Source organism: Trachymyrmex cornetzi, unplaced genomic scaffold (assembly GCF_001594075.2).
Source record: "Trachymyrmex cornetzi isolate Tcor2-1 unplaced genomic scaffold, Tcor1.1 scaffold53, whole genome shotgun sequence".
NCBI classification, from domain to species: domain Eukaryota; kingdom Metazoa; phylum Arthropoda; class Insecta; order Hymenoptera; family Formicidae; genus Trachymyrmex; species Trachymyrmex cornetzi.
The window spans coordinates 139,882-157,434 of record NW_017299839.1 but is presented as its reverse complement, the minus strand read 5'-3'; the positions used below and the strand labels follow the sequence as shown (position 1 = coordinate 157,434).

General features: G+C 37.2%; 1 protein-coding gene across 4 annotated transcripts in view; it reads right to left on the bottom strand.

The window, feature by feature from the left end:
- Positions 1-12,436: 12,436 nt before the first annotated feature.
- LOC108765775 (sulfatase-modifying factor 1) overlaps positions 12,437-17,553 on the bottom strand; it is a 94,218-nt gene continuing 89,101 nt past the window's right edge. The window contains exons 4-7 of one of the 4 annotated variants that reach the window (XR_001940334.1): positions 14,700-14,855; positions 14,018-14,455; positions 13,893-13,933; positions 12,437-12,612 (exon numbers count right to left, since the gene is read on the bottom strand). Coding sequence is in view for 2 of the 4 variants with exons in the window: in XM_018514621.1 (XP_018370123.1) it covers positions 14,700-14,855 (156 nt within the window). In the remaining 2 variants the exon portion in view is untranslated. Of the gene's footprint in view, positions 12,613-13,892; positions 13,934-14,005; positions 14,456-14,699; positions 14,856-17,553 lie in introns of those variants that run through there. The other 3 variants (XR_001940335.1, XM_018514621.1, XM_018514620.1) reach the window with 3 other exon arrangements.

Here is a 17,553-nt window from a genome sequence, read left to right as displayed (position 1 = left end):
TATAAATTTTTAAATGTTCCAAAGTAGTCAACGGAGGAATAATGGCATTTGGAATAATTCGTGTATAAAAAAATTATAGTGGAATAGACCTACTGGGGAAACCACTATAAAAAAAGCGCACCATACTATCTATCTCATGACAGGTGGTGTGGAAATGATAGCATTTTATCATTTTTTTTGGATAGACATTTACTTACAAGTAGCTTCATAATAAAATTACCTCTATCTATCATAAATACTGTTAAAAATAATAACTTTTTTAAAAAGTTCTGAAAATTGCTGCCAAAATATAGTTTCGAAGGGTGAAATCAGGCCTCATGTGTGAAGCGATTTTCAGCTTTCTCCGCTATATCTCGAAAACTATTCAAGATATTAAAAAATGTTTTATACAAAAGTTTTACATTAAAATTACTCCTACTTACTCACATCAATAATATTTTTTTAGAATAATTATTTAATAATTTTTTTTCGAAAATTTTGACAAAAATTGCTAAATAATTATTCTATTAACGTCAATGAATACAGCTGATTTTGTTGTAAAACTTTTGTATAAAATATTTTTTTATATCTCGAATATTTTTCGAGATATAACGGAAAAAGCTGAAAACCGCTGTACACGTAAGGAGTGTTTTCATCCCTTCAAACCGTTTTTTAGCCACAATTGATATTTTCTAAATTCATCTCTTTATGTAAGCTACAATTTCACAAAGTTTCATTAAAATAAGAATTTATCACCTCGAGGTTCCCTTGTAAATGTTGACACTGTTGATAAAAAAATAAATACATAAATATTAGATTTTACATTGTTATTTTTTTAAATTTTGTTCCAATAATTTTAACATTAAAAAAATGTTTCTAAAAGCGTTTTAAAAAACGTTAAAGATAATGGAATAATTCTCAATTTTTTTATTAAAAAACGTTTATTTAAATGTTAAAAAGAATGTTTGTTTAAACGTTATAAAAACGTTTTATATCTACAAATCCTTTTAAAACATTTTTATAACGTTTAAAATCATTCTTTTTAACATTTAGATAAACGTTTTTTAATGGAAAAAAAGGGAATTATCCCATTATTTTACATGTCTTTAAAAACATGTTTTTGCTATTTGAGTTATGAAGAGTAATACCAAAATTTTCAGTCACCCTGTATATCCATGCATATAGGTATAAAATAACTCATGCGAATGGGCTTGCAACTTTATGTTTTTAAACATATGTTGGGAAATAGGGGACCAATAAAAATAAATCTAATTTAATACAAATAAATAATTATTTTCGGTCAAAACGGATCTCAATGTTTAAATACATACTCCTGTGTAAATTTATATACATTCTATTGTAATTCTGCATACCCACTGAAATTTTTTTCGATCTTAGAACGCATTTATGAGCGGAACCAGAATAGTGATATTGAATTGTATAACTAGAGAATAGTAATATTATTTATTGAATTGAATAAGAAATTTGATAACTTTTTTTGACGCTAATAAGCATCCTTAATAAGAATGTTCACAATCAGGTCTTAAAAAAGCAGTAAATCTGCTAATAATTTATTGCGAAAATCATTATCTCGACCGAGGATCAAACCTGTATCTCTTACATTCCGGGCGTCTTCACTGTTAAATCATCAAGTTTTCGGCAATATTTCTCGCAATAAGCAATAATCAGTAAATGAACGTCGTGTATTGACGCGCGGTATCAGAATCAGAATGTGTATAAATTCACGCAGAAGTATATATTTAAGGTATTTCTCTGCTACACTCACGCTAGAAAGTTAATCGCATACCTACGAATATGTCTCTCCGCGCGTTCTCTGTGAAGAGAAAAACCTTTGAAGCGATCGTGCATACACACATGCATGAATGTCGTATCTGTGTGCATAAACACTAGTCTACACAGAAGATAATTGAAATGTGGTAACAGCATGTCCTTATCTTGCTGCTCGGCGTGTGAAAAGGAGAATTCAATCAAATCAAGAGATACGATAGTAACTCGCGACAAGTGGACGCGCAGCGCGAGACCGTTCCGCGTCTTTACGCGGGTCAGTGAGTTGTGAGCATCCGAGATTATCGGTTTTTCAATAAAGGCTTCACCGATCAATTTCTAAGTATAAGCTCAATCGATAGCTTGAATCCGAATTATATAATAAGTATTTATTTTACCTCTATATGTCCTACGAACGGAGATATCATGATGCGAAATCATGCGAAATCCGAAATGTCCAATTTTTATGTGAGTACGTCATCGCCTCAAAAAATCTTCTCCTATTCATATTTTCGACGATAGATGGCACTTCTTTATTGCGATATAACTCTCATTTATCGATTTATCTGTGGTTTCATTAGCACTGTATATCGACAGTGAAATTAAATGGGTAAGAGTCGCAGGATAATAATATTTAATCAATTATAATAAATTTAGCAATATAAGGTCGATAAATAATTATTAATTCGACGCATTGCGCTAATAAATGAAATTAGTAAGATTTGTAATATCGAGAATTAATTTCTTATTATAATTTCCTATCCAATAATATTAATAATGTAGCTGTTACATATAATACCCCCTGAAAGGATTCCCACCTTGTAGCAGTCATGGAGCGTGTGTTCGCAGACCGCGAAATGCCTTGAGGTGCATGTGGTCTGAACGCCCCATAGCAATAGAGCACGAAGCTTAATTTTAGATCTAGATAAAATTAAATTTTTGGGAGCGTATCGATTGCGTACATTAACAATCGAACGCAAAAGGATTTTCCGATCGGACACGGACCCGATCGGACACGAACCCGATCGGACACAAACCCGATCGCGCACAGACCCGATCGGACACGGACCCGATTGCGCACAGACCCGTTTACACACAGATCCGATTGCGCACGACCCGATTGCCCACGGATCCGTTTGCACACCGACCCGATTGCGCACGGACCTGATTGGGCACGGACCCGATTGGGCACGGACCCGATTGCGCAAGGATCCGATTGCGCACGGACCCGTTGACACACAGACCCGATTGCGCACGACCCGATTGCCCACGGATCCGTTTGCACACCGACCCAATTGTGCACGGACCCGATTGCGCACGGACCCGATTGCGCACTGACCCGATTGTTCACAGACCCGTTTGCACACGGACCCGACATGTGTTATTGCCTACAGCTCGATTGCCTACATACATTATTGCCCACAGCTCATAAGCCTTCCACGCGAAATGAGGGCTACCTCACACCATCAAATGGTTTGGTTAGGGTTAGATTTTTTTGGAAAAATATTCCAAGCGGACACTGTCTACGCTGACACCCCACTGTTCGTATCTGTGCGCAATCGGGTCGGTGCGCAATCGGGTCGGTGTGCAAACGGGTCCGTGCGCAATCGGGTCCGTGTGCAATCGGGTCCGTGCGCAATCGAGTCCGTGTGCAATCGAGTCCGTGTGCAATCGGGTCCGTGTTCGATCGGGTCGGTGCCCAATCGGGTCCGTGCGCAATCGGGTCCGTGCGTAATCGGGTCTGTGTCCGATCGGGTCGTGCGCAAACGGGTCTGTGAGCAATCGGATCTGTGCGCAATCGGGTCTGTGCGCAATCGGGTCTGTGTTCCATCGGGTCCGCGTTCAATCGGGTTCGTGTCCGTGTCCGATCGGATCCGTGTCCGATCGGCTCCGTGTCCGATCGGGAAATCCTGTCGTGTCCGATTGTTAATGTGCGCAATCGGGCCTCACTCAACTTTTTAGATTTTTTAGCAAAAATAATTTTTCCGTAATTTCGATATGATATCGAAATGAGCTGCTGCTCGTCACGTTATTCCATGGCACTATTACCTCGTGGAACGTGGTCGGAGAGTACGTTTCATATTCCTTATTTATTATAAAAATTAACTGAGCTTCGTTTTGAACACCCTTTATTGGCACATCGCGTTACATGATTTTTCCGTTTCGCAAATATTGACGAGGCAACGGTTCGTTGCACGCATGGGTCTTTTTCTTGCGATCTCTAATCGATTTCTGACGGGAGATCTCGGCATCGTCGTGTTGATGCCAGCGTCACAGCGCCGCGAGAGGTGCGCCAGTTAGTAACAAGCGCCGAAACTCGTAACTAAAAAAACTGTCTCGAGGTTGATAAACTAAGAGGTGACAATTCGAAGCACGCGCATCGAATAATGATTTTACTGTATATATACATTTATTTTTTAATTTTGACTCAAAATTAATTTATTATTTATTATGGATGTATACATTTAGTAGTAGCTATTTACTTTGAAACTGAGCATTTCTATTACAAAAATAGATCGATTTACATTCTAATAGTTATCTTTTATATAGTAACGTTTATTGACTGGGCTGTGTAGCGAGGACGAAAGACAACACGAGAAGTGTTATGACCCAAGTAGGTCATACCTAAAATCTGCGTCTGTATCTTTTCTGCAGACCAGCAGTTAAAATCATTACAAAATCAAGTCACCTACTTTGGATCACAAAGGATGTAACATACATTAATTTAATGCAACTACGCATAAATTCGGCCTAATTAGTGAATATAAAAATGTAAGCCTCGAGCATCTCGGGGCCGTTCTAAAAAGTTAAGTGAGAGTACGACTACTGTGAGAATCTCCGCTACTGAGAGACACCATTATACTGTAAAGCACATAGAACTCGTAAGTGATAATAAAACTTCTTGTACCACGAACGCTGGCCTATATTAATTGGATGACCTCGAGCCCTCATTAAACGACACCACCTACGTCCAACCTGTGATTCCGCCACGCCCTGTGCAGCACGTCGTACCTGGACAGGACGACTGGTAACCGGCTGACCTGTAAATTCTGGAGCGACACCCTTGCACCCTGAGCGGTACAACATTTGGTAGTAGCGGTGGGATTCAGCCTTACCATCCCGGAATTCACCCAAGGACGCACGTTGGAATTAAGCAGAGCAGATTACGCAACACCTCGAGGAAGCAACAACGACCTGACCTCAACAACGGTGACAGCGAGCTGACCATGCAGAGCATGCAGTCAAGTGCTACAAGTGCTAACTGTACTTATACTGTAAGTTGAAAATTTTTTGTATAATTTTCTCGTGAATGTCGGACAATACCGAGAAACTTTCACCAAACGCATCGTGGTTATTAAGTCCACAAGCGCAGCACGCGATAGCACGACTAAACTCACCCCTTGTAACAGACGGAACGGACCACGAGAATCGTAACAACAAAAATCGCGAAAACATTGTAAATCACGAAACCCGCGATAATCGAGTAAATCTCATCGAATTATATTTAAGCGACGAGCAAGACTCTCGTGAAAATAACACAGTCGTAAATTCCGATTAAGGAGACGACGATACCCTTACGCTTAGTGACGGCGCTACAGACAATAGGCGGGACAGATTAAATTATAGCCGAACTCCTAGTAGAGTCACCCTCAGACGGGAATATTCCCTTATGTTATATGACAGTAGTATTTTTTAATCCCGAAAAAAATTACAGAGATAACACGGTCATAGAAATGCATCACACTCCGCCTAGTACAAAGCGACAAGCACCGACAGGAGAATTAGCACAAATTATAATGGAACCACAGCTATAAGCTGGAAATAATCATAACGATTTCCAATCAAATCCACTACGCGACATAATGTTGGGAATTAGAGAAATACGGGAAGAAATGGAAGCTATGCATAAAAGACTCGGTAAACTAGAGAATCACCGAAATACGCAGAACGCGACACACGCGCGGAATGATTATCGCTTAGACAGCATTTACGGACGTACGACCAGTGATGCACATTTGGCTTCCCGGCAACACGGAATCCAGCCCAACCACTTATACCCCCACCAAGCAGACACTTACCGGCATCGAGTTGGCCGTCTTCGTCGCGAGAGCGAGCGAGACAGCGAGAGACAGCGCACGTCCTTCTTGATCAAAGTTTTGAGAATTTTTTCAGAATTTTTTAATACCGTATTTTCTCATGTTGATAAAAATAAGAAAATACAGTATTAAAAAGTTGATAAAAAATTCTGAAAACTTTATGAGAAGAAAATAAATATTTTTTGTCTCTTGCAGTTTTTCTGTAAAGTTGATAGTATTTGAGTAAAAAATTATTCAAGACTAATATTTTGCAATTTTTAGTAATTAATATCTTGTTAACTATTGCGAAAATTGCAAAATGGTAGAGGACTTTTCGACTCAGTTTAATCCGCTCTATCAACACAAAAGTGATTGACAGAAAAGGTCGGGATACCCTGTACAGGAATATGCCAAGCGGCCGAGAAAATACATTTTCGGTTTTCGGTCGCTTATAAGAAGCGACTACGATACTAGAGGAAGTGAGACAGCGAGAGAAAGCGGCCGTCCTTTTCGCTCTAATACTCGCTTGTAGAGCGAGAAGGACGGGCGCTGTTTCTCGCTGTCTCGCTCGCTCTCGCGGCGAAGACGGCCTACTCGATGCCGGTAGGTGTCTGCTTGGTGGGGGTACAAGTGGTGGGGCTGGATTCCGTGTTGCCGGGGAGCCAAATGTGCATCATTGCGTCCGTTTACGACCGAGGACGTATGCAACCAGCGCACACATGTAAACGAATACCTAAATTTCAAAGAGGCATGAGAAATAATGCCCGAATTTGATGCAAATTCGCAGGCAAAATTAAAAGAATTTTTAAGCGCATGCTCATATGCAATAAAACACACAAATCCGATAGACGAAAGAACGTTACTAGATGCTATATTGTGCACCAAATTAAAGGGCAAAGCAATGATAGATTTCGCGACACGGGATATATACGACTTCCAACAATTAAAATCGGAGCTAGAAACTTGCTATCTTAGCAAAAGAAGTACAACTCACTTACAAATAGAGTTTAATACTATTAAACAAAAATCAGGCGAGAATGCTATACAATACGGCTTGAGAGTCGATAACCTATCCATGGAATTATATGAGTCCATGATCGAAGGGCAGGGACATACAAACGAACAAAAACGCATAATTTTAGATACCCTTCAAAAACAGGCTCTCCAGAATTCCCAAATAGGATTGCGAGATGAAATTAAACTACTTGAGAGGTACAACATTATGCTACACTGCAAGAAGCAATAGCAGGAGCCAATGCAAAAGAAAAAATCAAGAGACCACCTGGCAATAACCCCCGATACTCAACCTTGTCAAATCAACATCGAGGATCATACTACCACAAGTGTGGAAAAGTGGGACACAGCGGTCAAGAATGCCTAATCAGTAGATACGCTGACCGATATTTATTGCCAAAACCGAGCGGACACGGTAATGTAAATACAACTGCGAAATAATGCAATTACTGCAAAAAGACATGACACATCCGTAGCGAGTGCTGGATGCTAAACGGACGTTCAGGAGCCGCAGCAGGAGGAAACATGAAAACGCATGACGGAAAATACAGAGGACAGTAAAGGAAACAAAACAGCGACGGAAGGTGGAAAAGAAGCCGATTCCGCAAAGACGAATCCGCCAAAACCCGCGCGTGAGTATCAAATTTCGCAAGTCACTGAGGTGCCACGAGTCAGTATAGGGCTGGATTTAATAAACTTGCAAATCAAAGAATTTATAAAAGAAAAAACTAAATTTCTTTTCGATACTGGAGCAGCAGTAACTCTTGTAAAACTGCGGAATTTGAAAGGAGAAACGTTGATATACGAAGATAAGATGACATTAGCTGGAGTTACAGGACACGAAATAAGTGTCATAGGAAAAATAATTGCTACCATAATATTAGATGGACGCCAGATACAGCACCCAATATATGTAATTGCAGATGATTTTCCAATCGACTACGATGGCATACTTGGAGTCGATTTTCTACGAAAACATCATGCGAAATACAGCAACAAGCTTCTAAAAATAGAAGACAGCACGCTGAAATTATATCCTTACAAAATAATAAGGATCAATTCTAGATGCGAGGCGATCACAGAAGCCATCGCAACTACGAACAATACAGGATTGATTCAAGCAGAAGAGTCGCAACCAGTAGTACTTATCGGTAACTGCCTGGTACAACCAACAAATCATCGCTGTCTAATAAATATTATAAATACCACGGAGGCGCATGTAGAGATGCAAGTACCTTGCGTAACTCTGATGGAAATAGCAGCGGAAAATATATATGAAACGATTATAAAAAGGAAGAAGAAAGAATCAAGACAGTGATTTCAAGAAACACCTGCATCGAAAAAACTTTAAAATTAGAGCATTAAATACTGAGGAAAAAAAAGCATAACAGAAATCTGCACGCGATATAATGACATATTCCATTTAAAAGGAGATCCATTGACGCATACTGAAACTGTTGCACATGAAATTCACACACAGGTAGATAGCGCGTCTGTTAACGTGAAACCGTATCGGTGAAGCATTAGGAAGAAGTAAACAAGCAAATACGCACAATGCTCCAAGACGAAATAATACGACCAAGCAAAAGTGAGTGGAACGCGCCATTACTCTTAGTACCCAAAAATACTGATGCAACAGGAATACCTATATTACACATAGTCGTAGATTTCAGAAAATTGAACGATTTGACCATAGGTGATTCTTTTCCTCTGCCTAATATAACCGATATATTGGACCAGCTAGGAAACGCTAAATATTTTACTATACTAGACCTAGCGTCTGGTTGTCACCAAATTCCCATGGCTGAATCGGGTAAAGGCAAAACTGCTTTTTCAACCGCTTGTGGACATTACGAATTTAATAGGATGCCTTTCGGATTGAAAAATGCACCAGTTACTTTTTAAAGACTAATGAATTCTGTTCTAACGGGGCTACAAGATATTAAATGCTTAGTATATCTAGATGACATAGTCATATACAGAGCAAGTTTACAGGAACATAACGCACGACTTATTGAAATATTCAATAAGCTGAGACAGCATAAACTAAAACTACAGCCTGAGAAATGTGAATTTCTCAGAAAATAGGTCATTTACCTCGGGTATATAATAATCGATGACGGGATCAAACCGGATCCGACTAAGCTAAAAGCAATAACCGAATTTCCTATTCCAATAAAAATAAAAGAAATACAAGCTTTCATTGGATTAGTAGGATATTACAGGAAATTTATTGAAAATTTCTCGAAAATCGCCAAACCTCTAACTCAATTGACAAAGAAAGGAGAATCGTTCGTATGGACAGTCGAACAACAAAATGCTTTTGAATTATTAAAAAATAAATTGATCACCACACACACACCCGTTCTCCAATATCTAAACTTCACACGAGAATTTCTTGTGACTACCGACGCATCTGATTACGCAATCGGGGCCATCCTCTCTCAAGGAATTTTGGGTCACGATAGACCAATAGCTTATGCTAGTCGCGTAATATCAAAAGCGGAACGTAATTATAATATAATACAACGGAAAAAGAGTTATTAGCCATCATATGTGCAGTTAAGCATTACCGACCGTATTTATATGGCACGAAATTTAAAATACTAATTGACCATAAACCTTTAGTATGGTTATTTCATGTAACTGACCCTGGATCGAGATTAATCCGGTGGAGACTCAAATTAGAGGAATACGATTACTAGATCATTCATCGTGCAGGCAAAATACGATTACGAGATCATTCATCGTGCAGGCAAAATGCACATGAACGCCGACGCATTAAGCCGATGCGTAAATATCATTACATCACCCGAAGATGTGGCAGCCGAAGACACACGCAAAGGAAATAGCGATAAAACAAACGAGTATAACGACGTCGATAAACAATGAATTCTGTGTGAATATCACGATTCACCTTTAGGAGGACATTAAGGAACAGAAAGAACTATTAAACGGATTCGATTGAAACACAATTGGCTGGGATTAACTAGAGATGTAGAAAATTATCGCGAAATGTGAACTATGCCAGAAAAACAAGTAAAAAGAATTAAGGCGCCCATGAAAATTACAGATACAGCTCGACGACCTTTCGAGAAATGTGCATTAGACATTGTTGGTCCATTAACAATAAGCAATCATGGAAAGAAATATAATATTCCAAGTATCAACAAAATACGCCGATCAATAATCTGGCTCATTGATTTCAGGTTAATGACCACTGGTTCAACAAACCGGACGACATATAAAAAATGAAGCCTACGAAATACAAAATTTTTTTATACAAACCAGGATTATATTACGAAAAATTAGGAGAATTATATCAAGCAGAATCATCATGGAAGCTGGTGATAAATATAGACATTAGCTCGATAAATAAGCGAATTCATACGTTACAAGAATATATTGATCATGTTCATCATCTGTGTGGGATACAAACGGAAGAACGCGAAACATGCGAGAATATGAAACAGTTAATTGAAGCGGAAAACCTTAAAATAATTACTCTAATCGATCGAATAAACACTATTTATCAACTCAAAATAAAAAACCCGGATTGATTGACGGAATAGGCTCCATTGCTAAAGCACTTTTTGACACAATGGATGCTCCGGATGAAAAAATCATCAAAGAACAAATTACAATTCTGAATAATAAACAACATACGCTTCATCGTGTCATGGCGAATCAATTAAAAATTCTAAATACTACCATCGCGCATGTTGATAAATTAAAAGAAGTAACCAGCTACAATGCTCAACTACTCTTTAACATTACTAGCAGAATAAATAACAAGATGGCCAAACAAGAACTGTGGGAGGAAATGGACGAATATTTTTTTATACTAAATGTCATTATCACGGACATCCTACAAGATATAAATTGTATTGGCGACCACCTCACTTTTGTTAAAGAAGGAAAATACATCCTGGGATTACGCCCATAAATGAAATCGTAACCAGCCTGAAAGATGCTCAGCTACATTTGCCACTAGGACTCCATTTTTCTTTCATGACCCTTGAGTCAAATTGGCTCGAAATAGAAAAATGTATTACTGTGAGTGCTTATTATGACGAACCGAATATACACACCATTTTAAAATTCCCTCTAATTTCTCATCCAAAATATGATATACTCAAGGTCATATCATTACTCACACCCGACCACGATAATGTATTTACTCTGACTGAAGTAGATCAGACTATATAATGGCAATAGATAACGAAAATCAACACTATATGACATTAACACACGAAGGCTTAAATGTAAGATGTAAACAAATCGATTATACTTATATCTGCGAACTCACCAATCCTATATACCACGAAAACACCAACTCATTATGTGAAGTTCAAATGTACAAAATTCTAATTCTAAGATACTATATTATACACGATACATTCAGTCAAATCACTCCATATGGATAGCCCTCAAAATCAACGAGCGTGGCTATACTTCACCGCTTATGAACAAACAGTTCCGATAGACTGTAAAAATCGCGAGGAGTATAGAACAAGAATCATAAGAACGGGACAAATTGCGCTATATGGAGAATGTAAATTAACAACTGCGGATATGATTGTAAAAACCATAGGAACCATCAAAGCCGCAACCATTCAAACGCGCTTACCAGAATACAATTTAACTCGTTTGCGAAATCAGTTAGAACATAAGGATTTAAACCAACCGGAAGTAGTAAAATTAAAGAAAATTATTCGCAACCCGACGGAATTAATGAATCTAAGCACCAAGCTGCAAGACCTAACAACCAAATTAGAAAACGCACAAGATTCATCAATTCTGTCGGAACCTATTGTATATACACTTTCGGGTAGTATTATTATCTTAATTATTGTAATTATTGTAATTGTATATACTGTTAAAAAACACCAAAATCACGAGACGAATGTAACAAATCCCGCGTAGAGAAAAAAAAAGAAAAGCGATATTTTCACAGAAAACGTCAAACCTCCGTTTTCTTTTTTCAACGGGGGAAGGATGTTATGACCCAAGTAGGTCATACCTAAAATCTGCGTCTGCATCTTTTCTGCAGACCAGCAGTTAAAATCATTACAAAATCAAGTCACCTACTTTGGATCACAAAGGAGGTCATCGGGATTGTCTACATGGATAGTGTAGTCATCGCTCAATATCTCATCACGATATCTCATGGCGATATCTCTCGTTAATATATACTACAAAATGCATGATATTATAACAAATTTACCTTTTTAAAAAAAGGCGCCAAGTGTGTATGCTCCTCTCAGAAGAAACCGCTACATAAATTGTTATACGCTCTTGTATGTGCGCTCTTTGAAGAAAAAAAGTGACTTCCTATTCCAAACCTATTTTCTATCTATGAAAGTATATAATAATTGTTTTCAAAAAATATGTGAAATCTTTAAATTCGGTATCGCTAAGATCATTGAAATTTTAATTATATATAGTTAAAATTATTTTAAACATAATATCCAAATTTCAAAAAATCTGTAGAAACTCAATTTCTAGGAGAAATACCTGAAGGGGTTACGCCTAGTTGGGTTCGCGAAAATTACGTCATATTTAAGGATTTCTTTGCAGGTTTAATGAATATTTATTGAAAGTAACAAAACGCTATCTTAAAATGCATGTTTTAATATACTTTCACAAATTTTTTTATTCAAAAATAATAAAAAATGACAGAAATATCGCCGATCTTCCAGAACGTCTTTTTTTCAGCATCAGTTACGGTGTACACAATATCTTCAGCTCCGCTTATCTGAAATCAAAATTCAAGTAGATTGCGTTAGTATATTGTAATATGAAGAGATTGGACGAAGGGTTTGATTAAATATTGATTTTTAAACAAATGGCAACAATTTTACAAAAAAGTCACTTTTTCACGGTAAACGAATTTTGGTTCTTTTGCAATAAAAAAAATGTTGACCAAAATGAAAAATCCTTCGTCCAATCCCTGGCTGTTGTGATAACAAATAAATAGCATGTGAAATTTGAAGTCGATCGGTGTAATAGTTTTTGAGAAATTTTGTACACCGCAACGACATTTTATAAATAACACAGTTTCGAGATAATCGCATTTAAAGTTTCAATTCTATATTTTTTACAGTTAAATAAATTTTCTTCAATTTTACATAGTCATCTATTCCAGGGCCATAAAGGGTCCCTTCTGCCTCTATTGCCACCTCCAGGACGTCGAGTTGGCGCTATCTGCGAGTCATCCTTCTCTCTCTAGTGGCCTTTTGCGCGCGCCGCTCAGCAATCGTCACAAGCCTCGTCTTGCTTTGCGATATATGAATGGGCATTTTGGCCACAAAGCACGCCTAATACCTCAAAAATCTTCAAATAGGCTTTACCCTTGTTAAAAGTGCAGGCAGATGTATATGCTGCAATTTCAACCGGGAGTGCACCACCCAGAAGACTCTTCGCGGGCTAATTTTCCAAATCAGTTGATTGTAACTTTCGTTATTGTTCTGCGTGAATCCGCTAACGCATCTTTCAAGCAGTTCCTTTTTAGATAAATTTTCGTAGATGGGTTTGATAGCTGTCAAAACATCTGGCGGAAGAGGCTTATACGTGTGCTCGAAAGTCCCGTTCTCGTTCTTTTTATCTTCAGGCAGTGCTGCGTAAGCTCTCTGCCACTCACACCACGAGTTACTCCCAGGAGGGCATTTTTCGTGACGCGGAGCTTCGTTGGTAGAGTTGTAATAATCAAATGTGGCCCAAATTGCACTTTCCATTGCTTCGGCCGAATCAATGTGTCGACGAATCGTCAAACCGTAATACACAGTTAATTTGTCGATCATTTTTCCGGTCAATTTTCCCTTGCCTCCGAATCTTTTATTTTTCTTTTTGTACTCGCGCAATCTACTGCCCATTCGCTTTTGCACATGCGCTGTTGCTCCTGATTCGAGCTAGCGCTCTCTAAATACCCACAACTTTAGAATAAGTGCACCAATTCTTTTAAAATTTTGAAGAAATATTATTAAAATTATATACTTTAAGAAAACACAATAAAAAATAATTGATTTTTTGACCTACCCAACTAGGCGTAACCCCTTAAGCTCTAAGATCCACTTCAACTGAAAATCGGTATTTTTCTCATATTTAATTAATTCCTTTTTCCAAAATATCTTTTATTTTACGAGTGCGACAGAGAAACTTACTTTTTTGAAAAACGCGCCAAACGGCAAGGGGTGAAGGTAGGGAGCTGGGAGGGAGCGCGTCCGAGAGGATAGGTCCTCAATTTTTGTTCCCCCCACAGCCAGTCTCGATCATGCTTTGGACGAGAGGCATACTTTGGTAATGGCCGCTCCATTGTCGCCACTCAACGTGCCTTTCGAGCGCGCTTCATTATTCCTCCTCGCAGTCCAATCTTCTTCTTATGGGGTTATTTGAGGTCTATCGTTTACAAGGATCGACCACAGACCCTAGCTCACCTGAAGACAAATATTCGGAATGCCATCGCCGAAATACCGGTGGACATGCTTCAGGGAGTGACGCGAAACTTCAGAAATCGACTCAATCAGTGCATAGACAACGGCGGCCGTCATTTGATAGATGTAATTTTCAAAAGTGTATGAAAAAAAATTTGATGAGATGATCTGTAAGGGGAAAAAAGAATTATACCGATATCTGCAATAGTTTCGTTTTTATTAACCTTTAAAAAAAGTAAGTTTCTCTCCCGCACCCTGTATTTAAAAAAGTTTTATTAAACGTAATATATTATAATTTTATGTAGGCACAAATTTCTGAGACAAATTTTAAACGTAAATAAAATGTAATTTTTTTATTCATTTCAATCTTGATATCCAGAAGTTCGAAGTTTTAATCTCTTTAATACTTCACCTATGCTGATACAGCACATCTAAAACCTAAATTTCCAGCTGATGTATCAGGTGTGTTTTGACTACGCGCGGCACATCTGTATCTGTAGCAATAAGTTTGGTGACATAGATATGAGCCACCTTTCTTCACTTTGTCACTACCACTAGAAGGACCAATCTAAAAATTCGACAAGAACCGTTTCATTATAATATACAATATATATACCGAGTATTAACAATAAAACGTTACAAGTATCTATCTTGCAAACACGGCATTATTGAAAAATTGTTCTGACAAAGTCAGAAAAGTTGTAGAGTTCAAAAAGATCTATTTACTGATTTTATCAGTTTGACTTTGGATGGCGTCGCCAAGGTCACGTCAAGGTCACGTCGATTTTTTAAAACGGAACTCCCCACTTTTGATTTCAGAATCTAATAGCCGATATCGAGAGCTTTACAAAACACTATAATAGAGTTATTTCTTATTAAATATTTCTCGATTTTATGATGTTTAAAAGTTAGAGCACCTCCGGCATCAGCATTACCCAAAGTATCCGACCGACGGCTAAAACTTCTTGAATATTGTTCAGGATCATGTCCTGGATAACATTTGTCAACATAAAAGTCATTGGAGATTATTCCTCTTATTTTCATTTTTGCACCAAAAATTCATTTTTACGTAAAATGAAGAAAAGAGATACAACCTCCAATGGCTTTTATCTTGACAAATGTTATCCAAGACATTATCCTGAACAATATTCAAGAGGTTTTAGCCGTCGATCGGACACTTTGGATAATGCCAGTGGTATTGTAACTTTCAAGCATCATAACTCAAAAAGTATTTAATGAAAAAATATCTTCTTATAGCGTTTTGGAAAGCTCTCGACATCAGCTATTAGATTTTGGAAGCAAAAGTAGGATGTTCCATAAAAAATCGATGTGACTTTGACCTGACCTTGGTGACGCCATCCAAGGTCAAACTGATAAGATCGGTAAATAGACCTTTCTGAATCCTACAACTTTTGTCTGAACAATTTTTTCAATAATACCGTGTTTTTGAGATAGAAATTTGCAACGCTTTATTTTGAACATCCGATATGTACAGGGTAAGTAAAAATTCCAGGATTAATGAAATATCTCAAAAATTAAGCATTTCCGAAAGAAATGTTTTCTACAAAATTTGTTAGGTTTTAAATGATCTATTCACTGATCTGGTCAATATTGTTCAGGATCATGTTCTAGATAATATTTTTCAAGATTAAAGCCATTGGAAGTTATATATCTTATTTTCATTTTTACGTAAAAATGAATTTTTAGTGCAAAAATGACAATAAGAGGAATAATCTCTAATAGACTTGATCTTGACAAATGTTATCCAGGATATGCTGAACAATATTCAAGAGGTTTTAGCCATTAGTCGGATATCTTGCGTAATGTTAATGCCGGCGGTATTATAATTTTCGAGCCTTATAACTCGAAAAGTGCTCAATAAAAAATAACTTTGTTATAGTGTTGTAAAAAGCTTTCGACATCGGCTATTAGAGTCCGGAATAAAAAAGTGTGCTATATAAAAAAATCGACGTGATCTTGGCGACGCCAGTCAAGGTCATACTGACCAGATCGATGAATAGATCATTTAAAACTTTACAACTTTTGTAGGAAACATTTCTTTCGAAAATGCTTAGTTTTCGAGATATTTCACCGGTATGGGATTTTTTACTCGCCCTGTATATATATTTTATATACTTTATATATATAGAGGAAAGCCCCCTATTATGAGATAGGCGCCCAATATGAGATAGCGGCATTCTGTTAAACTAATAAACGCTATCTATTGGTTCCACCATAAATTTATTGCTCTTGAATTGAAAACTATTTAGTAGAAAATTCATTATGAGATCATGCCTGTAATCATTGTAAAACAAGATTTTAGAATTTGGACGTCTTTAAGTTTCATTGAGATGAACATTTAAACCTTGTTTATTATTTAATAAATAAATATTTGGCAATAAATTCTTCATGTAGTGATAGAGTAAGGTCGTACTAATAGAAAAATATGGGATATGTTGAATTGTTTAATTACAAAAGTTAGATTTGATGATAAGAAAACCATAAGGCGTGGAAATCGTAATATGAGATACCCAGGGTATTCCTAATATGAAATAACCCATGTTCCTATGTATAGTGAAAATCGTTGCTAAAGTATAAATGTTATTGTATAATAATAAAAAAGACAACCGGAATGAACGTCAAGCGCCCATACCCAAGTAACACACAATTATCACGGAAACATCAACATGGTGTCATTTTGACTGAGATTTCGTCATTTTTTGCTATGTGACTAAAAATGGACCACTGAAATAATTGTCACGAAGACGTGAAGATGATATCATTTTGACATTTCGTTATCTTTGTTGCATTAAAGCTAATTAAAAGTACTGATTATGTCCTTAATATTGCTTAATTTTTTTTATGTTAGGTGAAAATTTTTGTCAGAATTTTACAAATTGAACATTTTTCAGGAATACTAATAAATTTTATTTCCTACATCAATTCTATATATAAAAGAAAATATTTTAGTATGTTATAAAATTACAGAAATCCGAGAATTTTTGAAATTTACATAAAAATTGTGACAAAAGACCTTTATCCTTTTTTATCTTTGCGTTGACAACGCAAAGTGCATGCTATCCTGAATGAGCCTTTTAAACCCGAGCCATTCGGATGCTACAGTAACGTAGCCACCTGCATGGCATAACCACACTACTTAGCCCGATATTTCATATGTCGTACGACAAGGCTTTTCAAGCCTATTGATTGACTGCAGGACAGAGAGATCTGAGAACCTCTTTGTTCCGCAGCCAATCAACAGGCTC